The 21,368-nt window shown below is 58.8% G+C and overlaps 2 protein-coding genes across 6 annotated transcripts in view; one reads left to right on the top strand and one right to left on the bottom strand.

The window, feature by feature from the left end:
* Positions 1-14,349, top strand: part of HIP1R (huntingtin interacting protein 1 related) — a 29,012-nt gene extending 14,663 nt beyond the window's left edge. For 2 of the 3 annotated variants that reach the window (XM_033220266.1, XM_033220265.1), the window contains exons 2-32: positions 160-223; positions 590-732; positions 920-976; positions 2,024-2,104; positions 2,523-2,599; positions 2,908-2,969; positions 5,465-5,605; positions 6,312-6,369; positions 6,454-6,529; positions 6,667-6,807; positions 6,949-7,010; positions 7,230-7,302; positions 7,382-7,565; positions 7,656-7,744; positions 7,832-7,948; positions 8,025-8,126; positions 8,421-8,615; positions 9,499-9,646; positions 9,738-9,824; positions 10,165-10,335; positions 10,447-10,583; positions 10,810-10,920; positions 11,148-11,206; positions 11,423-11,453; positions 11,543-11,605; positions 11,820-11,920; positions 12,076-12,181; positions 12,313-12,436; positions 12,525-12,586; positions 12,702-12,911; positions 13,118-14,349. In XM_033220266.1, the coding sequence (XP_033076157.1) occupies positions 160-223; positions 590-732; positions 920-976; positions 2,024-2,104; positions 2,523-2,599; positions 2,908-2,969; positions 5,465-5,605; positions 6,312-6,369; positions 6,454-6,529; positions 6,667-6,807; positions 6,949-7,010; positions 7,230-7,302; positions 7,382-7,565; positions 7,656-7,744; positions 7,832-7,948; positions 8,025-8,126; positions 8,421-8,615; positions 9,499-9,646; positions 9,738-9,824; positions 10,165-10,335; positions 10,447-10,583; positions 10,810-10,920; positions 11,148-11,206; positions 11,423-11,453; positions 11,543-11,605; positions 11,820-11,920; positions 12,076-12,181; positions 12,313-12,436; positions 12,525-12,586; positions 12,702-12,911; positions 13,118-13,165 (3,180 nt within the window). In that variant the 3' untranslated portion in view covers positions 13,166-14,349. The remainder of the gene's footprint in view (positions 1-159; positions 224-589; positions 733-919; positions 977-2,023; positions 2,105-2,522; positions 2,600-2,907; positions 2,970-5,464; positions 5,606-6,311; positions 6,370-6,453; positions 6,530-6,666; positions 6,808-6,948; positions 7,011-7,229; positions 7,303-7,381; positions 7,566-7,655; positions 7,745-7,831; positions 7,949-8,024; positions 8,127-8,420; positions 8,616-9,498; positions 9,647-9,737; positions 9,825-10,164; positions 10,336-10,446; positions 10,584-10,809; positions 10,921-11,147; positions 11,207-11,422; positions 11,454-11,542; positions 11,606-11,819; positions 11,921-12,075; positions 12,182-12,312; positions 12,437-12,524; positions 12,587-12,701; positions 12,912-13,117) is intronic. The other variant, XM_033220267.1, reaches the window with a different exon arrangement.
* Positions 14,350-16,564: 2,215 nt separating this feature from the next.
* The window catches only part of VPS37B (VPS37B subunit of ESCRT-I), a 32,337-nt gene continuing 27,533 nt past the window's right edge, over positions 16,565-21,368 (bottom strand). For all 3 annotated transcript variants that reach the window (XM_033220263.1, XM_033220262.1, XM_033220264.1), the window contains 2 exons: positions 19,745-19,827; positions 16,565-18,869 (listed from right to left, as the gene is read on the bottom strand). In XM_033220263.1, the coding sequence (XP_033076154.1) occupies positions 18,378-18,869; positions 19,745-19,827 (575 nt within the window). In that variant the 3' untranslated portion in view covers positions 16,565-18,377. The remainder of the gene's footprint in view (positions 18,870-19,744; positions 19,828-21,368) is intronic.

Below are 21,368 nucleotides of genomic sequence, written 5' to 3'. Positions count from 1 at the left end.
TCCTTCGGAGGCTTAGGTTGAGGGGATTCCTATCTCCCCCATCGCTCCACTGGCCTTGAACCCAGGCAGAATCCTGTTCAGTATTGTGCTTCTCCCAGTTGGGGTGGTGTCTCCTGGGGTGGGTGCCTGGGGCTCTAAACACTCCTTTGTCCCTCACAGGCCATCAGCATCAGCAAAGCCATCAACACCCAGGAGGTACCCGTGAAGGAGAAGCACGCCCGGCGTATCCTTGGCCGGCTCCTGGGCTCAGGAGTTGGGTGTGGACGTGGGAGCAGCGTAGAGCTGCAGTCAGCTGTGCCGGGGGCCACAAGGTCCCTCACTGAGCGCGGCGGGGAGGATCCTGTGCAGCTTGGCTCCTTCCCATCTCGGTCTCATCGCAGAAACGCCCCCCATTGGGCCCAATGAAGGTGTCCTTGTCTTGCCCTACCTCCTGTCCCCTTGACTGGACACGGGAGCTCTGGTGACCCAGGGTTGATGGGCATGTGATTGGGGGCCAGCCCTCTTCCAGCAGCTCTGGCCTCTCTTCAACCGGGTTTGCCGAGCCCCCGCGCTGCAGTCTCTGCTTCCACACTTGGCCTTGACATTGCAGGCATCATCCTGGGCACACACCATGAGAAGGGGGCTTTCACCTTCTGGTCCTATGCCATCGGGCTGCCGCTACCCAGCAGCTCCATTCTCAGCTGGAAGTTCTGCCATGTCCTCCACAAGGTCCTTCGAGACGGGCACCCCAATGTGAGTAGCAGCTGCTTCCTCTGCTCCCTGGAGGGGGGACACTATGCCGCGGACATGCGGGCTCCAGCCCTACTCCTGTCCCCGTAGCTCTGGGCTGTTCCTCCCGCCTCGGGTGGGGAGTGCGTGTCTCAGGGCCCTACCAAAGGGTCCTGGACACTCCCCCTCTCCCGTGTTCCCTGTGCTGCAGGTGCTGCATGACTGCCAGCGGTACCGCAGCAACATCCGGGAGATCGGAGACCTGTGGGTAGGTCCAGCCAGTCTAGGTCCTGCCTGGCTTTCAGGGCTTTCCTGAGCGTGTGGGGCTGAGCGAAGAGTGGCTCCCTATGGGCAGTTCCCTGAGGGTGGCTGGGTTTTCCCAGGGGCGATAATGGGAGGGGCAGCACGGGGAGATGCTGCCTGCCTTTGAAGGCCTGCCCCAGGGCGCTCCACACGGATAAGTGGGCCCCCCAGTCAGCCCTCCAGCTCCGAAGTCACCCGCACCCTTTAGTCCTCACGAGTTGGGAAATGTGGCAACACCACCGCCCCGGCACCTCAGTGGTGGTTAGAAAGACCGTGGCAGGGCGCAGGTTTCTGGGCTCCCCTAGACCTGCTGCTAAAGAATCAGGACTGGGGCTCTGCATTTTGAGCACACTTGCTGGATGACCCTTAGACACAGCAAGGCCTGAGAGCCCTGGGAGCCTGCAATCTGGATGTGCTGCAAGACCTCAGGATTTAGAGATGTCCCTGGTGGGCAGAGGGCCTTGGCCTGATTCTCTCTGGAGCACTGTGGGGTGCTCGTCTGCCTGGGCAGGGACATAGGAGCAGGGCAGGCCCTGGAATGGGGACCCACAGGGAGGCCTGACCGGAGCGTTATCCAACCCAGAACCACTGCACTGACTCACGTCCCTTGAAGCGAGGAAAACGTTGCCCATGGTGCCATCTGCAGATGCAGGCCCAGCTGGCCTGGCCACAGGGGCCACGGGCTGGAGGAGGGAGCAGGGAGGATGTGTCCAGGCGCCCGTCGGGATGTGCCTCCCTGCCAGCACCAGCACTTTAATAAAGCGTCCCCGCTCCGAATTGGCCTGCTGCCCTGGACAAAGGGCTCTCTTCTCACAAGGGTTCCTTTGGCAGGAATGACAAGGAGAAAGATTAAGGGAAAAGGCTAGAGACAGAGAGGGAGGTTGGTTGAGGCCAGGAGAAGACGTTTGTTGAATGAAGTGCCCGGTGGCGGGTCACTCTCATGCCCAGGTCCTTTAGGACTCTTGAACGTGTTCATGAGCTGTGGCCCCTCACCCTGTCTGTCTTCCCACAGGGACATTTGCATGACCGGTACGGACAGCTGGTGAATGTCTACACCAAGCTGCTGCTGACCAAGATCTCCTTCCACCTCAAGGTGGTTTCCCTGGGGAGTCATGGGGCTGAGGGACTCGTGGGCTTTTCCCACTGTGACGTTATGGCACATGTTGGGACATCGAAGATGGGATCTGTCCTCTCCATGAGTCTTTCCATTCACCTTCTTGTCCCGACTGTGACTAAAGGGGAGACAGGGAAGCCAGGGCGTCACGAAGCTCCTAGAACACCTCAGGCATTTCCGTGGATGTGTGCACGGGCTTCCCCAGGCGTTTCTGTGGACATGAGCACTGGGCTTCCTCAGTCTCCGCTGTCCTGGCCGGGTGCTCCCCTCCTCCCAACCCCCTCCACTGCCCTCTGCCACCTATGTGGACCACAGCCTGTGTCTGCCAAGAGCAGGGCCCAGGGCCCAGCATGGGGCCCCTGGTTCAGTGGCAGCTGGGTGGGGGTTCTCTCCACAGCATCCCCAGTTTCCCGCAGGCCTGGAAGTGACAGACGAGGTATTGGAGAAGTCAGCTGGGACCGATGTCAACAACATGTGAGTCACTCTGCATGGCTATATGGCCACTTCCCCTCGGCTTCCCCACTCCTTCCTACCGTGTCTCACACCCAGGTGTCCGCGTGGCAGTGGGGTTGAATGGCCTTGTTGGTTGACGCTCACGCTCCCAGGGACAGAGGGTGAAGTTAGAAGGGTGGGGTGTACTTGAGGACCGTCGTCCTGGCAGAGGCACACTGACTCACCAGAGCCATGGTGTCGGCGGTACTCCCATCCCCACCCGGGGGGGATCTCAGGACGAGTTGGCGGTCCGCCCACCCTTTTCATCTCTCCCCACTTCTCTTGCGTAGCTTCCAGCTCACTGTGGAGATGTTTGATTACATGGATTGTGAGCTGAAGCTTTCTGAATCAGGTGAGTTGTAAAGAGGGGATGTGGGGGTCTGAGTGTATTGCTAAGTCCCCAGAGATGGGACAAGAAGAAACAAGAAAGAAGACGTTAGTGATCACTATGAAATGCCCCTGACCGGCCGCAGTGGCTCACATCTGTAATCCCAGCATTTTGGGAGGCCGAGGCAGGCAGATTGCTTGAGGTCAGGGGTTCAAGACCAGCCTGGCCAACATGGTGAAACCCTGTCTCTACTAAAAAATATATAAAAAGTAGCCAGGTGTGGTGGTGCATGCCTGTATTCCCAGCTACTTGGGAGGCTGAGGCAGGAGAATCACTTGAACCCAGGCAGTGGAGATCGTGCCGCTACGCTCCAGCCAGGGCGACAGAGTGAGACTCCGTTTCAAAAAAAAAAAAAAAAAAAAAACCAGAAGTGTCCCTGCCCCTCCCGGGGTCCCTGCGCCTCCAGGGATAGGTAATGGGGCCTCCTGGTACCTCCAAAGCATGGCAGGCCCCAGTGGGTACATCCAGGATACAGGTTCAGCCATCCCTTCCATCCAGTGAGTGTCACCCCATCAGCCCCAAGACGGGGAGGATGAGGAGGTGTGCACAGGAGCCACCTTGCCAGGTTCCTGCCCCAGTCTTGGGCCATCTGCAGAACCCAGTTGGAAGAGAGGTGGTTTGCGTCGTCCTGCCCATTTTCTGCTCTAGAAAGCCTCTGAGTCACGTCCGACTTCCTAGCGGGGAACCCGGCAGCTGTTAGACAGGAAATGTCAGTGGGCTCCGCTTCCAGGCTGGAGAAGTGCTTGTTCTGGGTGGCAGCTTCAGAACAGCTCATGGGTGACTCAGTGTTCTCCATCAGACGGCAAGAAGCAAATGCCTCCTTAAGGGAAAATGGGGAGTCAGAGGCAGTTTGGGCAGCCTCCCTGACATCCCAGGTCTGGCCTTCGCAGCTGGGCGAGCCTGATGGGCATTCAGTTCCAGTGGGTGAGAGTGGGGCTCAGAGTTGGACCCTTGTGCCTGGGAAGAGCCTGCTCAGGATCTGACATGGAGAGCAGCGGGCAGATGTCCAAAGGTGCGGCCCCAGCTGCGCAGCAGGACAGGGCTCCCAGGCTCTGTGTCCTGGCAGAGATGTGCTGAGCCTGAGCCTCTCAGCACAGAGGCTACCAGGTGGGAGCCAGGTACCCCTGGCATAGGAGAAGGCCAGTGTGGGCAGGCAGTGGCCCCACGACGGAAGTGGAGAACACTCACAGGCAGGCTCCCTACCTGGTGACGTTGGTGTCTTGATGAAGCACAAAGGAGGGGTGTACCAGCATCTGCTGGAGAAATTCCCAGATCTGCAGAGGTGACAGGTGCAGGGGCTTCCCTGTCTCAGGGCCTGTAACAGCAAAGAAACAGAAACGTCTTAAACATGCCTCAGCGGAGGCTGCGTCTCACTGTCTGTGCAGAGCAGAGAATGGAGGGTGGCGGGAAGAGAGACGTGTCGAATCTGTGATGGCGGAGGCCTGGCTGCATCTCGCTGTCTGTGCAGAGCAGAGAACGGAGGGTGGCGGGAAGAGAGACATGTCGAATCTGGGATGGCCGGGAAGATCTAGAAAACATTCTGCTGCGTGAAATCAAGCAGATTGCCGAACAGCGTGGATATATGTGTTTAAGATCCAAGCAGTACTTTATGCGTGCTGCAGTTTTTTGTAAGGAAAACACTTAGCATGACATGTAATTAGAAATTAATTTTTTAAAGGCAAAGGGGCAGCACTCCCCGCCCAGGCTGTCTCCTGTCACTGCAGAGATTTGCAAGTGGTCCCATCACAGGCAAGGCGAGAGCAGGACCTGAGGGGCCGGGGCACAGGTCTGTGCAGCAGGGACTGCCTGGCCGCTCTCTCGTGCTGGCCAGCTGCCTGCTCTTTGTCATTCTCTCTGCCCCAGAGAAGCTGCCAGCCAAGAAGGAGGCAGCCTCGTGTTTGTCCTTTGTCCCTCCCACTTGGTAGTTCTGATACAAGGTCCGATTGTCAGGGGCAGGGGAGATGGGCCTTGGGGGCAAGTGAGGTCTCAGTGTCACTTGGGGTGTGCAGAGCCAAGTTGTGACCCTACTGCCATGTGACTTGGAAGTAGCCCTGCCTGTTCCCACATCTGTAGTTAGGCATTTGGGGTGCTGCATCGTGAGCCTCCTTCCTGCTCTAACATTCAGTGCGGGTTTGAGGCCCGTGGGCATGGAGCTGTCCGTCACCCTTGTCAGTTGGGCACCTCGTCCTGGGCTCCCAGGTGGAGGTCTCTGGAAGCCCTTGCTGAGCTGAGCTGGAGCTGCTTTGCCCTGACCTTGCTGTTGCCCTTGACTTCCTTCGTGGGAGAATCTGGTCTTGACCCGGGGCAGCCACCAGCACAGGAGGCACCCATCTTCGAGGCGGGGGGCACACTGGTGTGTGGGAGCTGGCTTAGGGCCGTGCTTTGCAGCCAGACCACCTTGGGCAAGTTGCCCAGCTCACGAGGGCTCACACTCTTCCTCCTGCCCATCTTTTGCACAGTTTTCCGACAGCTCAACACAGCTATTGCCGTATCCCAGATGTCCTCAGGCCAGTGCCGCCTGGCCCCACTCATCCAGGTTATCCAGGACTGCAGCCACCTCTACCACTACACAGTCAAGCTCCTGTTCAAGCTACACTCTTGTGAGTGGCCTGGGGCGGCCCTGCCCCGGAAGCTGTGTTTATGTGGCTTAGACATTCACTGTGAAAAAGGAAAATCAAAAAATTAGAGGTTTATTCATTTAAAAATGGCAGTAATAAACCCACTACCCATTAATAGAAATAACATACATTTTATGAAAAAAACACCATTTTACCAAGCAAAAAATTTAGTGAGTGGCATAGTTTTCATTTTTACGGCTGAATGCCTGGCTTGGCCAAGACGGAGGGCCCACCTGCTCTCGGGAACCTCCCGCCAGGCACCCTGGGGTTGCGAGCGCAAAAAGACAAAAGGTGTCTGGGGTGTTTAGAGAGTTTTGATCTCACCAACCCCTTGAAAGAATCTCGTCCCTCGACCACACTTTGAGAGTCACTGCGTTAGTGTCAGCCCGGGACAAATGTGTTTGGTGAAAGCGGCTTTCTAGTGCCTCCCGAAGCCTGGTGTGGGTTAGGTGAGATGTGGCCGCAGTGCCATCCTTTCCATTCGCTGTTTCCTTCTCTAGCTCAGTCTGAACTGAGCCCTCCCACAGCATCTCCCACAGGTCTCCCCCTCCCGATGGGAGAGCGGGCCTGGCCCAGTCTCGGGTGATCTCTAATCTGTGAGTTTGTAGCATACGGAAGAACAAGGCAGGGCAGGTGAGCCCCTGAGCAGTGTGCAGAGAAGTCCGGTTACACTTGTGCCACCCTCCAGGTCTCCCTGCAGACACCCTGCAAGGCCACAGGGACCGGTTCCATGAGCAGTTTCACAGGTACCGCCTGGGACAGGGACAGGATCAAGGCTGGTGGGGGAGAGGCTCTGTGTCCCTTTCCTGAATTTCCCACCATCTCTGCAGCCTCAGAAACTTCTTCCGCAGAGCCTCTGACATGCTGTACTTCAAACGGCTCATCCAGATCCCCCGGCTGCCTGAGGTACCTCCCCGAAGACGGCCCCGAGGCCCTTTGAGGACCCCAGGCACCTGGCTGGGGCCCCACACAGGCTATGGAGATGGTGGAAGGAGGGCCTCCTTGGGGGACAGCTGAGCAGGTCCCACCTGCCGCCCCTGCAGGGACCGCCTAACTTCCTGCGGGCCTCAGCCCTGGCTGAGCACATCAAGCCAGTGGTGGTGATCCCCGAGGAGGCCCCGGAGGACGAGGAGCCGGAGAATCTCATTGAGATCAGCACGGGGCCCCCCGCGGGGGAGTCAGTGGTGAGCCCCTACCCAGCCCATGTCCCCCAGTTGTAGCATGAGGCCAAGGGGAGTGTTGGGTGGCCAGCCCTCCCTTTGCCCACTGCCCGGCCTGGAGGCACAGGTGAGTGGGGCAGGGGTCACCATGCTTTCCTGTGGCAGGTGGTGGCTGACCTCTTCGATCAGACGTTCGGACCCCCCAATGGCTCCGTGAAGGACGACAGGTGAGGGCTGGAGGAGCCGACTGGGCTGGGGGTGGTTGGAAACAGCCTCAGCTGAGCTGTGCTCTGGACATTTTTGTCTGGAAAGGCCACGGGTGGGGAACATGAACCTGTGAGGTCCCCAAATCCTGAGTGGCCACTGAGGAGAAGACAGGTTCCTGTGCCTGGGTCTGTTGAGTGTTCTGGTTGACTTGACTTGAACCCCAGGACCTCTGTCCCCAGGGACCTCCAGATTGAGAGCTTGAAGAGAGAGGTGGAAATGCTCCGCTCTGAGCTGGAGAAGATCAAGCTGGAGGTGCCGGGGGTGGGGATGGGCAGGGGCCGGGCCCCTCAAAAGCCCAGGCAGGGGCCCCACATCACCCATCCTCCCGCAGGCCCAGCGGTACATCTCGCAGCTGAAGAGCCAGGTGAACGCGCTGGAGGGCGAGCTGGAGGAGCAGCGGAAGCAGAAGCAGAAGGCCCTGGTGGACAATGAGCAGCTCCGCCATGAGCTGGCCCAGCTGAGGGCTGCCCAGCTGGAGGGCGAGCGGAGCCAGGGCCTGCGTGAGGAGGCTGAGAGTGCGTGGGGCCTCGGCCACAGGGGTCCAAGGGCGTCCCCAGCCCCTGCCACCCCACATGGGGCATCACTGCCTCTCCTCTCACCCCCAGGGAAGGCCAGTGCCACGGAGGCACGCTACAACAAGCTGAAGGAAAAGCACAGTGAGCTCGTCCATGTGCACGCGGAGCTGCTCAGGAAGGTAAGTCCAGCCCCTCCTCCATCCCAGCTGGTGGCAGAGCCTCTCGGGGACGGCAGCAGAGCGTGAGCCCTTCCCCTACCCATGCAGAATGCAGACACAGCCAAGCAGCTGACGGTGACGCAGCAAAGCCAGGAGGAGGTGGCGCGGGTGAAGGAGCAGCTGGCCTTCCAGGTGGAGCAGGTGAAACGGGAGTCAGAGTTGAAGGTATGTCCCCTGTGGCACAGGGCCCTGCCCCAGCATCCCCAGCCCACTGCCCCAGTGACACGCTGTCCTGTCCCAGCTGGAGGAGCAGAGCGACCAGCTGGAGAAGCTCAAGAGGGAGCTGGAGGCCAAGGCCGGAGAGCTGGCCCATGTGCAGGAGGCCTTGAGCCACACACAGCAGGTGCATCTGGCTTCGATGACTGGGAGTGGGGTTCTGGGGCCAGTCCTGGGTGGAAGTCGGGTCCTCTTTCCCGTGAACAGGCCATACCTGGGTGCCACTTGGTGGTCCTGGGATGCAGCCCTCACCCAGACCCAGGGCCTACATGGGATACAGGAACTACCGCTGGTCCTCAGGGAGCCCTGAGTCTGATGGGAGTGATCATTAACCCCCAGGGCCCAATTTGTAAGCGTGGGGGCAGGGTGGGTGGGGTCTGGGAGCTCTGCTCACACGCCAGGTGTCCATGTCTGTCCATAGAGTGAGTCGGAGCTGAGCTCACGGCTGGACACGCTGAGTGTGGAGAAGGACGCGCTGAGTGGAGCTGTGCGGCAGCGGGAGGCAGACCTGCTGGCAGCGCAGACCCTGGTGCGCGAGACAGAGGCGGCGCTGAACCGGGAGCAGCAGCGTAGCTCCCGGGAGCAGGGCGAGTTGCAGGGCCGGCTGGCAGAGAAGGTATGGCCTCCCCAGACGCAGCAGCACCGCTGAGTTCACTGCCGCCTGGCAGCCATCGATCTGTCTCCGTGATCTGCCTGTTCTAGAGATTTCACATAAAGGGGATCATACACGATGCATCCTTTTGTGTCCGGCTTCTTCCACTCAGCATCATGTTGTCAAGGGTCACCACATCATAGCCTGTGTCAGCACCTTATTCCTTTTGTGGCTGAATCGTACTCCGCTGTGTGGACAGACCACACTGTGTTTATCTTCATCACTTGGTGGACATTGGGGTTGTTGCCACTTTCTGCCTGTTGTGAATAGCGCTGCTGTGGGCCTTTGAGCACAAGTTTCTGTGTAAACATTTGCCATCACTTATCTTTGGTAGATAACTGATGTGCGTGGAACTCAGTGGAACCGCTGGGTCTCACCTCTGTTACCCTGTTGAGAAACTACCAGAGTGTTTTCCAAAGTGGCTACACCATTTTACACTCCACTAGCAATGCATGAATGTTCCAGTTTCTCCACATCTTTGCTAACACTTATTATTGTCTTCTTTTTTATTTTAGCCATCCTAGTGGGTGTGGAGTGGTTTCTTATGGTCCTGATTTATGTTTCCCTGATGGCAAAGGGTGCTGCATATCTTTTCATGAGCTCACTGGCCATTTGTTTATCTTTGGAGAAATGTCTTTTAGGACCTTGAGCCCATGTTTTAATTGGGTTATCTTTTTATTATTGAGTTATGTACCCTGGGAAGCCTCTTTCTAGAAATATCCACCTCCCTGACCAGTGAGGGTCTCAGCTGGGCTCCAACTGGCAGCCCATGGGTCGGTCCAGGGCTGGGGCACCTCCTTGGCCTTAGGGAGGGTCTCTAAGCTGCCCTCTTTGCCCCCATTGCCAGGAGTCTCAGGAGCAGGGGCTGCGGCAGCGGCTGCTGGACGAGCAGTTTGCAGTGCTGCAGGGCGCTGCTGCCGAGGCCGCAGGCATCCTGCAGGATGCTGTGAGCAAGCTGGACGACCCCCTGCACCTGCGCTGTACCAGCTCCCCAGGTAGATGGTGGGGCCACACTCAGCCGCTCCTTCCCATCCCCCAGCCCTGAGCAGCGGGTGGCAGGGGCCTGGGTTCTCCTTGTGCTTGCAGACTACCTGGTGAGCAGGGCCCAGGAGGCCTTGGATGCCGTGAGCGCCCTGGAGGAGGGCCACGCCCAGTACCTGACCTCCTTGGCAGGTGAGTGTGGCCGGAGCAGGGTGGAGGCGGGGGCTGTGTCCCAGTTTCAGCGCCCATGGCCACCTCTTGCCTTTTGGGAGGTTTACAGACAGCAGGGACCTCTCTGGGAAGCTAAGCAGATGCCCCCTGCCTGCTCCTTCCCAGGAACCCAGCCCTGCCCTGTGGACAAATAGGCTTTTGCCTCTGGGGCCTGGGCCACCGTGTGTCTGCATGCAGGTGGCAGGGCACTGAAGGGCCCGGAGCCACACACACTGCGGTGTGGTTCCCACTGCCTGCTGGATGTCGGTCTTGTCGAGCCCTCCTTTCCTCTTCCTCTTCCTCCTCCTGGGACCGCTGACAGTGGTCCCAGTGCTAGTGTCTCAGTGTCATCCTCCCCCAACCTTGGCCCCACCCACCCGCACAGACGCCTCCACCCTGGTGGCAGCCCTGACCCGCTTCTCCCACCTGGCTGCGGACACCATCGTCAATGGAGGTGCCACCTCCCACCTGGCCCCCACCGACCCTGCCGACCGTAAGTGGGTCCCGGGATAGCAGGTTCCGTCTGTCTCACTAGCTTGTCTGCCCTGGGGGTCTTTATGGGGCCTGTGGGGGGTGTGCCACTTACGGTCCTTTCTCACCCCAGGCCTGCTAGACACCTGCAGGGAGTGTGGGGCCCGGGCTCTGGAGCTCATGGGGCAGCTGCAGGACCGGCAGGCTCTGCGGCACATGCAGGCCAGCCTGCTGCGGACACCCCTGCAGGGCATCCTTCAGCTGGGCCAGGTGAGGCGCAGCTGAGTGTGGGTTTGGGGCCTTGGGCCTGCCTCTGACCTCTGCACCCGCCTCTGGGTTGGCTGAACAGGTGTTTGTGTATGGAGCCTGCAGCCTCAGGACACAGGGTGGGAACCATGCACCCTCCTCGGTCCCTGTGGCCCCCCACCTCTTCCCCAGGCTGCCCGTGGGCTTGGGGGGATGGAGGCTACCCCTGTCTGACTCCCATCCTCACCAGGAACTGAAACCCAAGAGCCTAGATGTGCGGCAGGAGGAGCTGGGGGCCATGGTTGACAAGGAGATGGCGACCACGTCTGCAGCCATTGAAGATGCTGTGCGGAGGATCGAGGTGAGCACGGGATCTGGGGATTCCCCTAGGAGCTTTGGGGGCCGAAGGCCCCAACTTGGCTGCGTACAGATTGCACCCGCTCCTGCTGTCAGCCTCCAGGCCGGGGACAGATGGTGTTTTCCAGGGGCCTGTGAGGTCAGAGCTGAGAGGGCAGGAGGCAGCCCTGGCTTTCCCAGGACCACAGTCCCCTCCTCCCAGCCAGCTCACGGCTCTGTTCTTGGGTGCAGGACATGATGAACCAGGCACGACACGCCAGCTCGGGGGTGAAGCTGGAGGTGAACGAGAGGTGAGCCCCCCTTCTGTCCCCCAGGCCCAGCCTGAGGCGGGCTTCCCATGGCCCCTGAGGTTCTGCCCCTAACTGTTTTGCTCACGGGAAAGGAAGGCCTGGCTCAGAGCAGACACTCCCTCCCCACCTGCTGAGCCCTGCTGTGGCCAGGCCCACCATGGTGTCGTGTGGGCCGCCGTGCAGAGCGGCAGCCAAGTCTCCCCTTCTCTCCCCCAGGATCCTCAACTCCTGCACAGACCTGATGAAGGTGAGGGGGCTGTGACCCTGGGGGGGGGGGGGGGGGGGCGTGTTCTGCACCTGGAGGACCACCAGTCATTGCTGTCTTGGTCTTGGCAGGCCATCCGGCTCCTGGTGATGACATCCACTAGCCTGCAGAAGGAGATCGTGGAGAGCGGCAGGGTGAGGGGCCGGCTGGCAGCAGGGCACAGTCTGCAAGGAACCTGACCCCCAGCCCAGGCCACCCTGGGCATGAGGCCCCTCCCACCCCCTACCACAGGGAGGCCTGAGGGATGCACCCTATTGCCAGAGTGAGGTGAGAAGGGCCCCTGAGGACCCCTTTCCACTTTGGTGTCCTTGACTGGCACGTCCTGCCCTCTTCTCCCGTCGCCACTAGGGGGCAGCCACGCAGCAGGAATTTTACGCCAAGAACTCGCGTTGGACCGAAGGCCTCATCTCGGCCTCCAAGGCTGTGGGCTGGGGAGCCACGCAGCTGGTGTAGGTTGCCCTGGGTAGGGATGGGCCGGGGGCTGCTTCCTGCCAGTTGGAACAGTTTGGGGGTCAACAGGGTGCGGGGAGTAGAGGGGGTGTGGAGTGGTGCCAGCTGCCCATGGGGTCAGAGACTCTGGCCCTGACTGGCCCTTGCCCCTCAGGGAGGCGGCTGACAAGGTGGTGCTTCACATGGGCAAGTATGAGGAGCTCATCGTCTGCTCCCATGAGATCGCGGCCAGCACGGCCCAGCTGGTGGCGGCCTCCAAGGTGAGCTTACACGCTGACAGCAGCACACCAGGCTCTGGGCCCAGCTTGGCCTAGGCTGTGGCTGCCAAGCCCAGGCCTGCTGCTGCCCTGAGCTGGGAGACCTGGGCCCACCCTGACCCCTCTCCCCTTAGGTGAAGGCTGATAAGCACAGCCCCCACCTGAGCCGTCTGCAGGAATGCTCCCGCACAGTCAATGAGAGGGCTGCCAATGTCGTGGCCTCCACCAAGTCAGGCCAGGAGCAGATTGAGGACAGAGGTGAGTGCCACGTGCCACGTGGGGACTGCTGGCTCCCGAGACTGGGGGTGGGCGCCCAGATGCTCACCACCTTGCCCTCCGACCACAGACACCATGGATTTCTCTGGCCTGTCCCTCATCAAGCTGAAGAAGCAGGAGATGGAGACCCAGGTAGGCGCCCATGGCTGCCCCGTGACCTCTGAGCTCATCCCTCGGGCGAAACCTGGACCCAGGAGAGGGCTCCCTGGGGAGTCTGAGCTGGGTTGAGCAGGCTGTGTGGCTACAGGTGCGTGTCCTAGAGCTGGAGAAGACGCTGGAGGCTGAACGCATGCGGCTCGGGGCGTTGCGGAAGCAACACTACGTGCTGGCGGGGCCATCGGGCAGCCCTGGAGGGGAGGAGGCGGCCAGCCCGCCCAGCGCTGCCCCCCGAAGTGTGATCACCAAGAAACCACCCCTGGCCCAGAAGCCCAGCGTGGCCCCCAGACAGGACCACCAGGTGCCATCTGCACTGGGATGGGGGAGTTCCTGGAGGGGGGTGCCGTGCCCAGCCCCGGAGGAGCACCTCCCTGGGGAAGTCAGGGACCCCTGAAAACCCCTGGTGACATGGTGTGCAGGGAGGAGGACCTTGCTCAAGGGAGAGGTGGGGCCCCAGGAGCCTGGCTGTGACCACTGACCCCCCCCCCCCACCTTTAACCCCTGCAGCTTGACAAAAAGGATGGCATCTACCCAGCTCAACTTGTGAACTACTAGGCCCTCCAGGGGTCCAGCAGGGCAGCTGGTAGACAGGCCTGGGCCTCTGCGACTGCCCTGACAGGACCAAGGGGCCTCGCCCCTCCACCTGGTGCCCAAGCCTCCCGCCCCACCGTCCCGGTCAGTGTCCTCAAGGCCCCTGGCCCTTACTGAACCTGCAGGGGCCTGGGCCATGTGGGTGGTGCTTCTGGATGTGAGTCTCTTATTTATCTGCAGAAGGAACTTTTGGGTGCAGCCAGGACCCAGTAGGCTTGAGTGTCAACTATTCAGGAAATGTGTGCGTGTTTTTAATATTCCGAGCTAGAGCTCTTCTTCCTACGTTTGTATTCAGCACACTGGGAAACGGGGCCTGTGTGGAGCTCCCTGCCTTCCGGACTCCTGAAGGTTGTGGATGGACGGAAGGCACACAGCCCGTGCTGGCTAATGGGATGAGGGCCAGGCATCCTGTCTGTGGCCTTCTGGGGCACCGATTCTACCCGGCCCTCCAGCTGCGTGGCCTCCGCAGACCAGGCTCTGGGTGGGCTGGAGGAATGTTGCCCATTACTCCTCAGGCCTGGCCCTTGGGCCTCCGTGATGGGAGCCCCCAGGAGGGGTCAGATGCTGGAAGGGGCCGCTTTCTGGGGAGCGAGGTGAGACAGCGGCCCCAGCACTGCCTTCACTCCTGGAGTTTCCAGTTCCAGCTGGAATATGCAACCACCCCCATTTCCTGTTTTCCATTCCCCCGTTCTGGCCGCGCCCCACTGCCCACCTGAAGGGGTGGTTTCCCGCCCTCCGGAGAGTGGGCTTGGCCCTAGGCCCTCCAGCTCAGCCAGAAAAAGCCCAGAAATCCAGCTGCTGGACCAGGGCCCTCAGGGAGGGGACCCTGCGGCTACAGCGAGCTGGGCCCTGGCTTTGCCCATCAGATTTGAACAAATGTGTGTCCCTTGAGCCCGAGGGGAGCGGCAGGAGGGGTGGGGCCAGGCTGGGAAGACAGAGCCAGCAGCTGCCATGTCCTCCTGTCCTCACCCCCGCCCCAGGCCCCAGCCCTTTAGCCCTTCACCCTGTGCTCTGGAAAGGCTACCAAATACTGGCCAAGGTCAGGAGCAGCAAAAATGAGCCAGAACCAGCCCCTTGGCTTTGTGTTAGTAGCATTTCCTCCTGTTGAAGTGTTGTGTTGGCAATAAAATGCACTTTGACTGTTGTCACTGATGCCCCAGAGGGGCTGTGCCTGGCTCTTCATTCCTTTAGGGACGCATGTTCCCTTGTCTAGACCCTGGTCAGGCGCTGGGACGGGGACCCATTGTGTCTGCATTTAATGCTAGAATACTGAGGACTGCAGAAACGCTCAGCAGGGCCACAGGCCGTCTGCCTTCCATCTCTGGGAGATTGATGGGCCTCGGGGCCCTCCTTTTACACAGGAGGCCAAGAGCCAGCTGCCTCCACAGGGGCCACCTCCACTCCCAGCCTGGATGCCCACAGCTTCCCTGGGGTTCCCAGCAGTTACTGACCCCCTCAGTGTGTCTGAGACCATGGCTGACAGTTCCTAAGGTGGAGACCCTGACTCCCAGCTGGCTTGAACTTGAGCCATGACCACACACAGCCTTTGCACTTACCGGAAACCTGGAAGGGCATTCGGTCCCTGGGTGTGTGGCAGCCTCACAAGCACCCACTTTACCCAGAAGCACATGCCAGAGAGAAGGCTGAGGTGGGTGAGCTCACCCTGTCCCACCCCCTTCCAAGATCACTGGCATTTATGGAGAAAAAGGACAGGGTGGGTCAGGGGAGAGAAAAGTCCCCTTGTCTGGCTCCTGTATGGCCTCAGACAAGCCTCCCACCTGTGCCCAGGTCTCCTGGAGGGTGAAGTGGGGCCTCAGCTGGGACTGCGTAGCCAGGGTGCTTGTGCCAGGTGGCTAGGACCATGTATGCGAAAGGGCCTTGCAAGCTGACCACGAAGCTCAGACCCCCGTGCCTGGCTCTTGTTTACACGGCAAGATGGCTTCAGAAAACACGAACGGAACTGATTCTCCACCAGATACAGACCAGTGAAAATCCACAGGCAATGACACCACTTGACTGATCATTCTTGAGTTCTCAACGACCAAACTTTTTGAGATGGAGTCTTGCTGTCACCCAGGCAGCAATACAGTGGTGTGCCTTGGCTCACTATAACCTCCTCCCGGGTTCAAGAAACTCTGCCTCAGCCTCCCGAGTAGCTGGGATTACAGGTGTGCACCACCATGCCTAATTTTTGTATTTTTAGTAGAGATGAGGCTTTGCCATGTTGGCCAGGCTGGTCTCGAACTCCTGATCTCAAGTGATCTGCCCCCCCGCAGTCTCCCAAAGTGCTGGGATTACAGGCCACTGCGCCTGGCCAAAACCTTTCATTGGAAAGGCTGCCTCTTGTGGGGCTAGAAAGCAGGAGCTTGGGGTCTGGTCCTGCTCCTCCACCCGCTTCTCCCTGGTCCTCCTTGTGAACGGCGCACACAGCGGGAGGAGAGGCTCCCAGAAGGCAAGGTTCATGAGCCACAAGACTGTGAGGTCCAGCATCCTCACTGAAGTGGACAACAGATTTGGCTGTAAGCTTCCTGGCAGCCACTGGGAAGAGAGAAACTATCAGACACTTTTTCTTTAAGGCAAACTGGCTTCTCAGGAAATGCTTCCCTCTTCCTCACAGAAGAACCACAGAAATTTCTCCTTCACATCCTCATGGGACAATGATGTGCCAGGAATGGCAGCTGTTAGAGGAGACAGCAACAGGTGAGCTTGCTCTCATCTCAGTCCCTCGCAGGGGCATTGTGACTCAGACACACAGCTCAGCTGGGATGGTGAGGACGCAGGCACACAGCTCAGCCAGGGCAGCAGGCACAGGGTACAATTCTATAGCCCTGCAAAGAGGCAGGGTTTGCGGGGTCCCCTCCTCTCAGCCTAGAGAAGGAAGCAACACCCACTGGGCTTGGAAGTGGGCAGAGGCAACTGCCTTCTTGAAACACCTGCTGGCAAGTCCCCAAAGCAAAACGTCAGAGCCACTGGTTTTCCCACTAAAAACCACCACAGAACATCCTAACAAGTTTCACCATTCACATAGCACACGGTGGCAACCTCATGGACAGAGAGGAGGCACAGCCTAAGCCCTGAGGTCACCCTCAGTCCCCTACTTGGACACAGTGGCTGTGATCCTGAAGACACGCTCTCTTACGCACAGAACATGCTCTGTCCATGACTGCTGTTTATGAAACTCTGGTGACCAAGAGGGTAAGAGGTCCCGCCTGCACCAGGACCCTGGACAGGCAAAGATTTTTGTCTTCAGCTTCAAAAACAGACATCCCAGCCAGCTTCCCTGCTGGAACTTTGATCACTGATGTTTCAGAACCAGACATCATGAACATCCACATCCCCAAGTAAGTAAGTGACAGGCCTGTAATTAATAATTCTCTATTTTATTAAAAAGGGTCCTACAGCTTTACAGCCACAGCACCGTACACGGCCCTGAACAGCGATGGCGAGCCCGGTCAGGGACCCCTTTGCAACTCCAATGCCGAGCTCACGTTTGGCTGCGACCATGGCCAGGCTGTGGCATCCCCGACAGCGGCCGCTGGTGGAGGTATGGGGGCGGGTGGCACCGCTCAATCGAGATTCACAGAACATGGCAAGCCCGCCTGACTGGCATGGCAGTGAGTCATCCCGTACAGCTTCATTTCTTTTAAGAAAACAGTTACAGTAGAGTTCAAGTCCGAGAGCAGGAATGTACAGTCACTGAGGACAAAAGGCAGTGGCCTGGTCCGTGGCCCACTGGGACAGATCCCGCTTCAGTTCTGCCTTCTGTCACCCTGGCGGCTAGGCACAGGTCAGGGCTCTGGATGCCTGACAAGTGACAGGGGAAGAGGCAGGCCAGAAGGTCCACCAGTGAGCACCTGGGCCTTTTCTGTCAACAGGTGCCACTGCCCCCTGCTGGGCCCTGGGCCTTCAGCACACATGGCACGTGAAGATGAGATCCCACAGGGGTGGAGGGAAGAGCAGGTACAGGTGGTCGGAGTGTAGCCCTGTCCCTCAATCCCATGGAGTGGGCTTTCACCAGACCCCTAACGCTGCCCACCCTGAGCCACCAGCCAGCCAGGGGCAGAGGATATTGGCTAAGGGTAGCCTGGGTCAAGGTGGCCGGATGTCTTGACCACCTGTAACAGGGCAATGAACTTGGACAAGCCCTTCAGAGAAAGCAGAGCCGGGGCCCTGCCCAGCCCCTAGCAGGTGTAAAGTCCTGGCACCTGGGGAAGCTAAGGCACAGCACGGACACCCAAGGGTGGGACCGTGCACTGCTTGCACGGAAGGAAATCACATCCACTTCATCAGCATTTCAATCTGCTCAAGACAGTATCTGCATTTTCTATAAAATTTCCCTGAATGGTCTTGGGAGTGTCAAAAAAGTGTTTTCAATATAAAACAGGAAAATCACACACGTAGTAAAAATATTGGGGGATTATTTCTTCATAGAAACCTTCAGGACCGGCTCGAGGCAGGAGGGAGAGGAGGCGCTGGGGACACAATTTGCTGTGCAAGTCCCGCTCGTGCGGTCCCCTCCCACACCGGCGACCGTTCTCCGGCCTCTGGACTCGGCAGTGGGCCCAGTGCAAACTTTGCTTGCGGCTCTGAAGCAAGAGCAGCAGCCCGGTCAGGCGGGGACTACGATGACCCCTCCCCAGGTCAGGCGGGGACTATTACGACCTCTCCCCAGCAGTCAGTGAGCAACAACGCAGCCGCAGGGGGTGGCCGGCCACGGCGCTCTTCCAGGCCGGCCGGCGCCAACCCGCCCTCACCAGGGCTGCAGTGGCCGGTGGGTGAGACACACAGGACTTTCGAAAATAAAATAAGTATTATGCACCATGCTCATTAAATAAAACTGCAGCGGAAGGACCAAGATTCTAAATGGGAATGGGGGAGAGGCCTTGTTTCTTCCCAAACGCGAGTTCATCCACGCTAAGATACTTAGAAATCACACGGAGAATGCAAACCACTGCGACGCACACGTGTCAGGCTGTAACCCGGCACACACAACGGCCTCGCTGCCCAAAGCCTGGGCTTCTACTACTCACCACTGACCTACAGTTCTAAAATCAGACAGACACGCGGGCCCAGGGCCCCACAGCCCTTGGCACAGAGCGGACCTCCAGCCTCCCTCCCATGTGCGGAGCACAACACAGCAGGCGGAAGGAGTCTCCCAGGAAGGGCTGCGCCGCGCTCACTGGAGGATGAAACCCGGCTGGTGCGGAGGGAGCCGGGGCGGGGGTCTCTGGGGGAGAGCTGGCGGATACGGGGACATGAACTGCGAAGAGAATCCTTGCTGAGTGGTGAGGCCCACGCGGGGGGGCAGGGGCGGGCACTGTAATCCTGGGTACTGCAGGGCCTGTCCCGAGCTCATGGCCGCAGTAAACGGGGTGGCTAAGCGTCCTGCAGGCACTGGGGGTGGTGGGGGGGGGATGCGCCGAGGCGCAACGGTGGGGGGCCCACTGGCCTCTGGGGCAGGGTAGGGAAGCGGGGCGGTAGGTGCCAGTTCGGGCAGCCTGGGGGGCAGCGGGGCCAGGGCCTGCGGGAGTCTCTGCCCCTTCAGCACCATCTCCTGGAGCTTCTCGATTTTCACCCGTCGCATGTGGGCCAGTTTCCGTTTGCTCTGATAGACATCAATGAAGGAATCCAGAGGAAGTTCTCCATCCAGAAACTTCTCTGCCATGTTCTGAAAGAGGCAGAAACCTGGTTACAGGGACAGCCAGATGGGGAGGATGCTCCTTTCATGGTCTAGGCACAAGGAGAGGCAACGCCCAGCTGCTTCCAACATGCCCCTCCCTGTGGAGGGCCCTGCTCCAGGCCCCAGAGGTTGTGGACTCAGGCCTCAGCATGAGCTGCCACCAGGCAGAGCCACTGGGCAGAGAGGAGGGCAGTCCTGCTGCGCATCCCACCACCAGCGTGACAGGCAGAGGAGCTGGCCTTTGGGCGAGGGCTCTGACTCCTGGGTCCCAGGCCTCTCTCAAGCCCAATGGAATCCAACACCTCGTTGCTTCCACCCGGCCGCACCCTGACTGACGGACTCGCCCTGGGTGGATCAGCAGGACAGAAACGCCTGTGCCCACTGGGGCCCCCCAAGGCTTCAGAGTTCATCGAACCCAGCCCTGTCTTGGCAGGACCCTGCCAGGCCCTGCCTGCGACAACTGCAACATTCGACCTTGACTCATTTCCTAATTGCCTGGCGAGGCTCAAGGCTCTAATGCGCAGCTGGACGTGTCCCAGGAGCTCTGTAGCCCCCAGCTAGCCCTTGAACCACAGCAAGTGGTAATTCACCACTGGCCCCAGGGGCTGGCGTTCTCAGGGTGGCACACATGCCCTCTCTTGGCCCTCTCTCAGACCTGCCCTCACTCACCCTGCTGTTCCCTGGACCCCTGCCTGGCACTTTCCCCAGCACACAGACCAGGCTGCCTGCTGGCACACAGCCTGCACACCTGGGAGGCACCACCTCCTGGCCGTGGCAGTGTGGCGCTCACGCTCCCTGGAGGCAGCGGGCCCACTGACTGCCCAAAGTGCCCCAAGGATCCCACCAAGGCTAGTTGGTTTTACCTCAGTGTCTTCCTCAATCTTGGCCCCTTCTGCTTGAAGAAGTGCTAACAGGGTCTCCAAGGAAGCACTGCTAGACTGTCTGTCTGGAAAAGAAGCAAGAGGCATGGCAAGAGTGACAGGCGTACAGGTAAAGCCCTTCATGCCGTCCACACAGACCATGGCAGGGTCGCACCTTCCTTTCCAAGAAGCTGAATATGAAAGGCTTGAAAACCTATAAAGAACAAGTGCACCAAGCCAGTGCCCAGGGGCCAACATCCCATGTCAGAACACCTGTGTCATGAGCTGCTTCTAGAGCCAACTGTTTTCAAATATGGGGCAGTGACATGGTCATCATGCCATTTTGTATTTCCTTTATGTTTTGAGTGGTAACTTACATCAAGTATACACATCTTAAGTGTGTAACTCAAATTTTTTTTTTTTTTTTTTTTTTTGAGACAGAGTCTTGCTCTGTCGCCCAGGCTGGAGTGCAGTGGCCGGATCTCAGCTCACTGCAAGCTCCGCCTCCCGGGTTCATGCCATTCTCCTGCCTCAGCCTCCCGAGTAGCTGGGACTACAAGCGCCCGCCACCGCGCCCGGCTAGTTTTTCGTATTTTTTAGTAGAGATGGGGTTTCACCGTGTTAGCCAGGATGGTCTTGATCTCCTGACCTCGTGATCCGCCCGTCTTGGCCTCCCAAAGTGCTGGGATTACAGGCTTGAGCCATCGCGCCCGGCCGTAACTCAAATTTTAACCCCCAACCAACACCCCCCAGATCCAGACACAGAACGTTTCCACCGGGCGCCCATAGGCCCACTGCACCCGCCAGGTAACCCCTACGCTGGCCTCCACCACCACAGAGGAGCTCCGCCTGGTCTTGACTCCACATCCTGGAATCAGAGTACAGGCCATACTCTGCTGGCTTCTTCCACTCAGCACCGCGTCTCTGAGACCCTGCTCAGGTCTGTGAATCAGTTCGTTTCAATGCTGTGTAGTGTTCCATTGTGTAAATAGATTTTACGTGCCCATCACCCTGTAGACGGACATTTTTATTGTTTCCAAATTTTATTATAAGGAAGGTAATAAGGATACAACATTCTTGTACCTACCTTCTGAGACATTAATGTCCATTTCTGGTGGGTATACATCCAGGAGCAAAGCTAACTGCAGCGCACACACACTCTTAATTTTAGTAGGTACTACCCACCAACTTTCCCGAGGTGAAATGAGAAAAGGAGCTGGCTGTGGTGGCACACACCTTTAAGTCCCAGATGACCCACGGACACTCCTACCAGCAACAGATGCATGGCACTTCACTAGCACTTGGTACTGCCGGTCTTTTTACTTTTCATCATTCTGGTTTGAGTGTGTTATTGTAAATTTTTACTGAAGTTAATGGAGAAAATGACAAGATGATAGCAAGTAGTGACAGACATCACTGTAAACCTCACTGCAGAAGGTGATTTTTAACCCAAATTCTTTTAAGGGATGGGGTCTCCGTCACCCAGGCTGGAGTACAGTAATGCAATCACAATTCCCTGTGGCCTCAGCCTTCAGAGTAGGTGGGACTATAGGCGAGCACCACCACTCCCGGCTTATTTCATTTCTTTTGCGGAGACATAGTCTCACTCTGTCGCCCAGGCTGTAGT

The sequence above is a fragment of the Trachypithecus francoisi genome, unplaced genomic scaffold (assembly GCF_009764315.1).
Source record: "Trachypithecus francoisi isolate TF-2019V2 unplaced genomic scaffold, Tfra_2.0 Lachesis_group11, whole genome shotgun sequence".
In the NCBI taxonomy this organism is placed as follows: domain Eukaryota; kingdom Metazoa; phylum Chordata; class Mammalia; order Primates; family Cercopithecidae; genus Trachypithecus; species Trachypithecus francoisi.
Note: the sequence above shows the minus strand (reverse complement) of the source record. Positions and strands in the feature narration are given on the sequence as shown.